At 40.8% G+C, this 9,410-nt stretch overlaps 1 protein-coding gene and 1 long non-coding RNA gene across 2 annotated transcripts in view; one reads left to right on the forward strand and one right to left on the reverse strand.

The window, feature by feature from the left end:
* LOC148725028 (uncharacterized) overlaps window positions 1-9,281 on the forward strand; it is a 12,292-nt gene extending 3,011 nt beyond the window's left edge. The window contains exons 3-6 of the long non-coding RNA XR_015990413.1: window positions 3,704-4,475; window positions 6,006-6,145; window positions 6,775-7,006; window positions 7,333-9,281. This is a non-coding gene — a long non-coding RNA (uncharacterized LOC148725028). The remainder of the gene's footprint in view (window positions 1-3,703; window positions 4,476-6,005; window positions 6,146-6,774; window positions 7,007-7,332) is intronic.
* LOC148725029 (uncharacterized) lies at window positions 1,934-3,760 on the reverse strand. The gene is made up of 2 exons (XM_088729687.1): window positions 3,668-3,760; window positions 1,934-3,354 (listed from the first exon to the last, which is right to left on the reverse strand). Exons 1-2 carry the CDS (start codon window positions 3,683-3,685, stop codon window positions 2,398-2,400), a joined length of 975 nt encoding a protein of 324 aa, XP_088585813.1. The 5' UTR covers window positions 3,686-3,760; the 3' UTR covers window positions 1,934-2,397.
* Window positions 9,282-9,410: the final 129 nt, after the last annotated feature.

Below are 9,410 nucleotides of genomic sequence, written 5' to 3' on the forward strand. Positions count from 1 at the left end.
ATAATCCTTCAGCAATCCTAGCGCGCGTCTTCTTGACGTCAGCGACCTAGTTAGCATCGAACTTACACCCTCGCGATCGATCATCGGGACGCCGCGACAATGTCCTCCTTTTCTTTCCGTTCTTAAATAAAATCGATAAAACAGTCAACATTTTGAATTGTAATGTACGATGCACAGCGTTTCACTCGCAGAAAACGTGACACATACTAACTATGGACACATGACTTTTGTAATCTGTGAACATCTTGGTGCCACGTCACGCACCAAAGAAACCATGTGTGTTTAGCCATTTCTTCCTTCCTGAGAAACTACTCGAATATTGCGGAGAGTGGTGTCACATTTTACTTCTGATGTAGTCGCAAAACCCGTCGATTTATGCGTGATGGAAACTACTTTTTTAAAATCTTTATTTCCAGATTTTCCGAAGAGTGTTTCTTGCGAATTCGAGAGCGTACTTATCGAACTAAGTAATCTACGCTCACGTATCAAAGTATCAGGCGTGTAATCTAATTAAAGCGTTCTATCCCGCGACTTTAGCAGCGTAACTTGGAAGATCACGATGGATCCTCGAGCCTCCACAAAAATTTCCTTTCCAAAATTCCTTTTCTTTACGAAATCGATAGAATAATCAACAAGTTGAACTGTAATGTAAGGTGCGCAGCGTTTCGCTCGCAGAAAACGTGACACATGTAATCTGTAAACATCTTGCTGTCTCGTCACGCAGCAAAGAAAACATCCGCGTTAAAGTTATGACTCCTAGAGGACAAGAGATTTTTATGTGTTTGGGTGCACTATTATGCGAACAATTTTTGCCGATTCGCGAGTGGAGTTGCCAAGATATCGTCATGGAAATATTTTTTTCTCAGTGCATTCAGCAGCAGTGAAGTGTTAGTCAAAAATGGTGCCATTCGGAGTAAACGTTCTTTTCTTAACTCAAGAAAAAAATTTGGGGGAGCTCTGTTGTTGTTTCACAAAAGCCCTTTAAAACTGAACAAGTTGGAAAAATCGTAATTCTCTTTTAAAAAGCCACACCAACCCGTATTATACCGTTAATTTCAAGTCGTTTTATCAGTATTTCCTTCAAGCTCTGACGCCGGCACCCACTTTGACATTGAAACTACCAGTTATTCTATTATTTCGACTATTGTCCGAGCAGTCAACAAAAGGAAGTAAAAAACAATGTCAATTAGAAAGTGTCGTACACGCTCGTCACCTCGTTCTCCAATATGACATTTTAGAACTAGAATAATTCCAGAACTTAAAAATGGTTTAGGCTACAGTGACAATCTTGAGATGTTTGTTGATTCCTCTTTAGTGGAATCAACAAACATCTCAGCAGGTTTCAGAGCGTGACGTGGCACCAAGATGGTTAAAGATTACATGTGTCACCAAGATGGTTATAAAGATTACATGTGTCACGGTGGGCGCTTTCCATTTGACCAAATTTTCGAAATTTCCGGTCAGAAATCGAATGGAACGGGAAAAGTTCCGCGATAAGTTTTCGAAAATTTAGGAATACGTTTTTAGTGTACCCTCTTAGATACGGTCGGACGCGTTCCATTCGGCCAGCGAAAATACCGACATTTTGAACCCGTGATTTTTGTTGAATGGAAAGCGACCCTTGTCACCTAAAACCTGTCAATAAAACACCTTCATGTCAACAATATTTTATCATAAAGGTAAAACAAACATGACTTTGCAAACAAAGGAGTGTCAATTTTCGAATCCCGACAAATCCAAAAGCGCGCCATCCTAGATATAAGCTGATCGGTTTTGCACCTTTTTCAACTCCAAATCGCGAAATTCGATTCTAAGAAGGCACAATCGAAAGAATGTAATTATTTTGCGTCGATACAGCCCATAGAAGGGCTCAAACGAGCGAATTGCTAATGGGAAGTTTACCCCACTAGGGTAAACTTTATCCGGCGGGAAACTGAAACAAACCAAGCACTCTGATTGGTCAATTCGGGTAAAAATTACCCTCATCTGGTAAATGTTTTTAGTGCATATTGTTTTTGATAAGGGCACAATGTTTTAGACATGTGTTTTGGGAAGTTCCTTCAAGATGTTATTTATGTGCTCCTTGAGATCATGGAGGGGTTCTACTGGCACAACTTCATATTGGGTTAAGTTAAGGTCTTTCATTGAAGCACTTTGATCAGGAAAACACAGTGCAGGGACTCGCTGAATGCCCTTAAGCTCCTCCCTCAACTGGCTCTGCAAGGCTGGTTTTGGCAAACCATCTGTTGGGAGGTTTCGGCCTTTGCACTCTCTGATCATGTCATCCTTACTCATTTGTTGGAAAGGTTGCACGCCTCCATTCCTCCTTTCTTTGCCTGCTGGACCTGCAATGACTTTCTTCCTTGGCTCTTCTAAGGTGATTTGTGGGGCTCTTAGTTATGCTATGTGGTCAGAGTACTGTGTTGATGACATAGTGCAACCAGAGCAGCCAAATTTTCCACCCAACTGCTCCCCACTCTCAACTTCTTGTGATGGATGGTCACCATGGAACATGCGACAGATTTCATTGATGAATACATTGTGGGAAGTGGTGATCTTTGTAGTGAGCTGTTGGATGTCCTCCAGGCGGGTGTCACTGTATAATAGCTGATCTTCAATGGTGTCCCTACACCTTGCCATAAGGTAAATTTGTGGCTTTTCCACCATTTCTTGGACATCCTTTCCCTCAAGCTCTTGAGATGTGTAATAAAATGCTGGATCATAAATTGCATTTACCGTCAAGAGGATATGGCCATGATTCATAACACTTGAGTGGTCTGACCAGATCATCAGGTGTCGAGTTCGCTCCCAGTGTTTTAGCGAGTTAACCAGTTCCTCCCTTGTTGTCTCACCACCAGGCTTCTCTTTTAACTCTCCAATTTCCTGCAAGCGAGTTTCCAGCTCTTCGTACGTCATAGCCTCATAATGAGCCTCTGAGTGGTCTCTCACCAAACCCATTTCCTCATGTTCTGCTAAAAGATTTTTCCTGATTTCTAGTAGAGGTATTTTTCTGCCACTAACTGTGAAACATTCTTTCTTGAGAGTACCATTGGAATCCAATGTTAGCTTTTGGTAGGTTTTTGGAGCTATAATCTCACCCAAGCGGTATTCCCCATTTGCAATTTCTTTTCTTAGAGTTTCTCTTATGGCTGCACCTGTGCGAGGCACTGGTGTTGTGATCTCCCCTCCAAAGGCTTTGTTGAGCTGCCTTCTTAGAAGTGGGTTATTTTTTCTGAAGGGCTTGAAGATTTCCAAATTCTTGCCATTTTTGCTAAGAAATTCTTTCACCACCATGTTTCCTACTGTTGTCTTCTTGGATACTCCATATTTCTTAGCCAGTGCAGAGAAATTGATCTGTAAATAAGGGGAAGTAATATTTCAATCACTACTTAAAAACAGAATTAAAACAAACAAATGTTTGTGAACTAAATATTGAAGATGCAAATATGAAACCTTTTGTTTTCATTATAATTTGATTATTTATCTTTTCATTTGAAAAGTAAAGTGATGGGGAATGGAAGTAATTCTGGTCATTTGGCCAGAGAGGGGAGAGTTAGTTTATTGATAGCATGCAGACATGTATGCAGTGAAGTTATTTGCTATCATGATTTAAACAAAATTTTCTTATTCCAACTGTTTTAAGTATCTTTATTTAGTTTATTCTCACCTTATCACCCTCTTTCATTGCATTTACTTCCTGTAGGAGACCATCTTTGTCAAAGTCAAGGGAACTGGGATCTGGAGAGTGACGCTTTACCTTTCGAAGAGGGGCCGTAAGGGGGTTTCACGTGAAACGTGATCGGACTAATTTATTTTCTGTGAGCCGTAATCTAAAAGTTTTAAAATTCGTGAACCGTGAATGATATGATTGTCGTGATACGTGAAACAAAGAAATAATTTTCCGATACCCGTGATAACAAACACGAAAACGACCCTTTTTCCGTGAACGGCTACGAAGATCCCACAAAGGAACTCTCCAGGTGATCGCCGTGTCTGTTTTCTTCAGCTTGCGTGACCAAGTTTCGCACGACCCGTTGATCCAAAAATAAAGCTGATGCGACCTTTGACACCAACGATCAGGTCTTCAGATCATTCAGTGTCTGACGTCTTGTCTTCATTTCTCACGACCCACAATGTCGAAGAGCGAAGTCAGCGAAGAGCCATTTCGTGTTTTAGAAGGGGTTGTCTACTTCGTTGATCCCAAATCTCCTGGATCTTTCAGTTTCTTGGGGGAAAGGAAAGGATCAGAATTCCCCTGAAAAGAGAACATAATTCCCTTGATGCCCTGAAAAGGCATATTGTTGAACACGCGGGCCTCAAGGCCGAAGCTGAGAAGCGGGGAATAGGGTCATCTATTGATCTTACGCTGTGCAGACTAGCCAAAGGCGCAGAAGGCAGTAAAGCTTTCTCAATCAATACACAAGCGCAGTGGAACATGAAAAGGCTGCTTTTTGTCGATTCTGCAGTTTTACAAGGTTAGTGTTTTCATCATGAAAATTTGATAAGAGATCATAATTTATGACACGTGTTACTTGAAAGTCACGTGTGAAAGGTATCTGATATCCATACTTTCGTGTTAATTGTTTTAATTCGCGTTAAATTTCTTACATCTCTTAGGGCCTGTTTACATGGAGATAGGGTGACCCCCTTAGGAGGGTCACCCTTCTAGAAGGAACAAAAGATAGCCCCTTTACATGCAAAGTCTTGTCCCCAGGGCTATCGCGATTATTGAATTTGGCACCGAGGGAGATAACTGCGCGGTCGCTAAGTACAAAACACCCAAAATGGCGGACAAACGAAGTATTTTGGCGGTAAATTCAATTTTCCTTGCGCTTGCCTCTTTGGCTGCGGTTTTTCAGTGCTGTGGGTTCTTGCTGTCGTATCCCCTAATAGAAAAACGCCGACAAGAGCGAATGGCGCTACAGGTAGCCGCCCAGTACAACGTTGCAATGCGACGAATGAGGCATGTAGGAGAGCCATTTTGTCGCCGAGGGAGAATTTGGCGGAATCCTGGTCGCACAGAGCAGTGGCGAAGGACGCTTTTCGTTTTCCCTGTGAATTCTTTGATTTTTCACGTGGCAAGCCTTCTTCCATATCTTTCCGAGTCGAGCGGCTTTCTATGGTACTCTCGTCGACCACTAATTCATGATCATCTATGTCTTTTTTCGAAATGTCGACACTGTTGTCCTCCGACTGTTTCGAACTCTGTTCAAACAATTTGGCCACCACAGAACGGCGAAAATATTCCTCGGGCTTATACGCGCGCGAAGCCTTTACAGAGTTTCGCGGCAATCTGAGAGTAAACTGAACCCACAAAAGTTGACCCTAGTGGCCTTCTAGGAGGGTGACCCTACCTCAAGTGTTTACATGGCAAAAAGTTGGCCCTCGCAGGAGAGTTATCCCACCAAGCAGATAGGGTGACCCTACCTCTCATGTAAACCAAGCCGGAAAATACAATATGCAAGGGTTACCCTTCTAAAAGGGTGCCCCTTCTAGAAGGGTAATCCTATCTCCATTTAAACAGGCCCTTACAATACTAGAAGCCTAGAAAAGTTTTATTCAGTCCCCCCTACATATTTTATTTGAAGTTTGCTTAAGAATCGACAATTTTCTCAGAAATTATACAGAAAGTGAGTCATTGATGAGGGCCGTGATTTCGGTTAGGGTCGTTAGAGGCGATATTCAACACACCTCCTGAGATATTTCTTGATGATCCTCGATCGCTCGCTTTGCAAAAAGGGCGCGTTGACAATAATGAGAAGACCTGAGAATAGGAACAACCTAGGAAGACTAAGAAGAGAATATTCGGACAGATTTTTTTCTCGATTAAACGCAACTTAAATTTAATTTTTATGGACTACGAAAGAGACTGGAGTGGGGTTTGAAACTGCCAAGAAAAAATGACACCAATATAAATGTCAAAGTAGATAGACAAAAGATAAGAAGGACGTAGTCAAAAGATTATTATTTGATTAATTAATTTTATTGTCATTATTTTCTTTCAGTCAATGTTCTTAAAAAGGGAATCGTCTTTTCGAAAGATTCCCTGGTGATAAATATCACAGTTGCTGGTGGCGAAGAACAGCAAAAGAGCAAAGTCAGCAAACGAAAGCCAAGAGGTGGAAGGAAAAGGTCAGCTTCAAAGGTAGAGGATGACCACCTTGTAAAGCACCTAAAACAGGGCGAAAGTGTTGAGCGAAATGAACGACAGACCAAGCTGTTGGATGATCTAAATTTGGCTATGTGCGACTAAAAGAAATCGTTAAGAATTTTTGTTATTATTAACAGCCATGATTTTTCCTAAAATTTTACCATTTTATTACTATGATGGAGACGATGATGATAACGATGATTATTTAAAACGTCTTTAATGTATTTAGTGAATTAGCCTTTCAATGTGTTTGTAGCTCTGGCAAGTATGTTCAATAGCACAGCGGTCAATGAATTTACTATAAGGTGTGGTCGTTGCCAGAAGTTAAAGATTGTACCAACGGAAAGGACTCCGTAGACTAAAGCTCGATACTTTAAAAAAAGTACGTAAAATGTTGAGCATTATCCTTCAAGCTTGTCTGCAGAAACATTTCTACTTAAAGCTTCGGAAGTTTCACTTTGAAGTATCATCATCAATTTTACTGACTTAAAAAGAAAACCACTGGAGAAGACCATCCAGAGAACTTCTGTATTGTCAAAGAATAAAGCAGGTGTTTAAAATTCATTGTTTTCTTAAAAAAAGTAAAGATCACTGGAGGTCATATTTTTGTTGCTGCCTTACAGAACACTTTAATACTGCTTGTCAAAACCGTCGAAACGAGGAAGATAATGCCAAGAGACACAATGCAACAATAGCTGGAATGAAAAGAAATATGGAAGCCTTCCTGAAGAAGAGTGGAAGCCGCGGAGGAGATCAAGAAAGTCAAAGTAATGGAAGTGTAATGTGAAACGTCGGTTCACCTAAAGAAATATCAGCGGGAAACGACAGTGATCGTGATTTAGAGTTAGACAATATGTAAGAGTCTTTCACATTATTTGTAAGATTGTGATATTATACTAACCAATCTGTCACCATCAGCCTAAGTAAAACGTTTCTTATACTTTTTTTTTTGTTAAAGATCCTCTGATCTATTTACTTCTCGATGTACCTTAAGGTCTTTTGCAAAACGGCGTATTTAGCTGTTGTTACACCGATAGTCACAAGGCAAGATGAATCCACATTTATAATATCAGTTCTAATTGATAACTTTCAAGATTGAATGATAATATCAGTTATTAAAACTTTTAAGACTTCAGTAGTCAAGTGGATCGTGTATTTTTTATACTACCTTGCAATTACAGATTTCAAGACAATTGCCCTGAGGCAGCGGCGTCTGCAAACGAGTTTGGAGACGTGGCACAGTGTGACAGTGACAGAGAGATTTCAGAAGAATTCAACGAGAGACTGAAATCTTAAGCGACTGCCTGTCTGCTGCAGAGCAAACTGTGAAACCGAATCTGACATTACCAATCACGACACAATCACGAGTTGAGCTCTTTCTGAAATACATTAAAACGACTGTCAACAATATTATATATATAGGGTAAGGCGACAAGTCTTTCTCATGTGTAAGTATTTTCCGTGAACCGTGAAACTCGAAAATTAATTATCGTGTTTCGTGATTTGCGTTTTTTAATTGCCGTGAACTGTGCGCGTGACCCCCCCTTACGGCCCCTCTTCGAAGGCCTGCCTCCTCGAGTGCTTTCCTCTTCGTAGTCCGACTTTTAGCCTCTTCATTAGTCTCCCTCGCAGCCGTTTTTTTTATGTCACGCAACGCTCCCCCAAAAGAACGGCTACTGGCAACCGAACTACATTCCTTTCTCATTGTCCTTGCGGTTTGGTCGCGGTCTATTGAACAGACCAATCACATACCAGAAAATCTGAATGTCGTAAGGTTTCACGCGAAAATGTGGATATTGGGAGAAACACCGAGAAATTTGTCGATGAGAGCTCGAAATGTTTCACATGTTCATCGTTGTGCCCTGGTAAAGATAGAGTATATATTTTTGGGAAAACTTCTCACAATTTCGTTTAAATTATAGAATCTACGCTTAACATAGACGTCAACTGCTACGCCAACGACACAAACGCTAGATTGTTTGAGCGGTTGTTAAAGTTTCAGCGAGCAACTGAGAAAGTAGAAGCTAAAAACTGAACTGAAACTCTTTATTCGCACTATTTTAAGAGGTTACTACAGATTATAAAAGTCAGAATATATAAGAAACAGTAAATTACATCAATAATCAAAAGGAAATACAAGACGCCTTTCAATCTAGGGCAAGGGCTAAACGCTTGCTTCGACCTGCAGATGGAGATCAGGAGGAAAAAAGCGCGTGCTTGCCGTCAGCAAACCGGGCGAAGCTTCGAGAACACTGCAATTTAGGTCGGCCAACGTCTCCTACACTACTTGTACTTCTTCATTTGCCAGTCCGCTGCTAGCTGGAGCGAACCCGATTAGTTATGTTCGTGGCTTCTTATCACCGGTACAGGAAATCGGCCCGAATTATCGAGTGTTTCCGCACGTTGGTACAACGCAACAACAATAACAATAATATGACCACTTTCATCGGTAACATGGTCAAACACGAGCGGGAGTGCTTGATTTGCTTAAACTCCCTATTAACGATTTCCCGGATCCTGTAGGCAACTTAACAAAAACATCTTCTTCCTCGACTAAAACTTTTTTAATTGCAAGCTTCTTGTGAGCTTTAAGCTCGAAAATTTTGAACTTTGACGACGCTTTGCGAAAAGCTCCTTCAAGCACCGCCATTTGTCTTGTGTTTTCCACATGAGGATCGCGATAGAAAACGATATCTGATTGGACGAGTGTCAAAAGGTGAGTCTGGCGCGAAAAGGTTCCTGAAAATGGAACCCGAGCTGTGATTGGCCAATTCGGAAAAAGGAATGTAGTTCAGTTGTCAGCGGCCGTTCTTTTGGGGGAGCGTTGCGTGACATCCAAAAAAAAACGGCTGCGAGGGAGACTAGTTCGAGTTGTGTCGACGTCGAAACATGTTTTCTCTGTGGCAATATTATTGCAAATGAAGATCAACAGTAGATTTCAGTTTGCGCATTTTAATTAGGAAATAAGGAACAAGGATATCTTAAGATAAAGCGGTGTCAACCAAAGATAATGATTAAAACACAAAGTAGGTTAACAATAAGCTATAACAGCAAGTTGAAAATAATTTTCAATTAACTCAAAACTGTTTGGAAGGGAAAAACTGTTTCAATAAACTGCTTTTAGTTGAGACTCAGTTGATGCTAAACCAGATGGTTGCAGGCCCACGATACTCTTTTCTTCTTATTGGCTTGCTTCGAAGTAAATTAACTGAAAAATTTAATGGGAAATGGTAATTGGATTACAAATAAATTTTTTTAT

This window comes from Stylophora pistillata, chromosome 8, assembly GCF_964205215.1.
Source record: "Stylophora pistillata chromosome 8, jaStyPist1.2, whole genome shotgun sequence".
NCBI classification, from domain to species: domain Eukaryota; kingdom Metazoa; phylum Cnidaria; class Anthozoa; order Scleractinia; family Pocilloporidae; genus Stylophora; species Stylophora pistillata.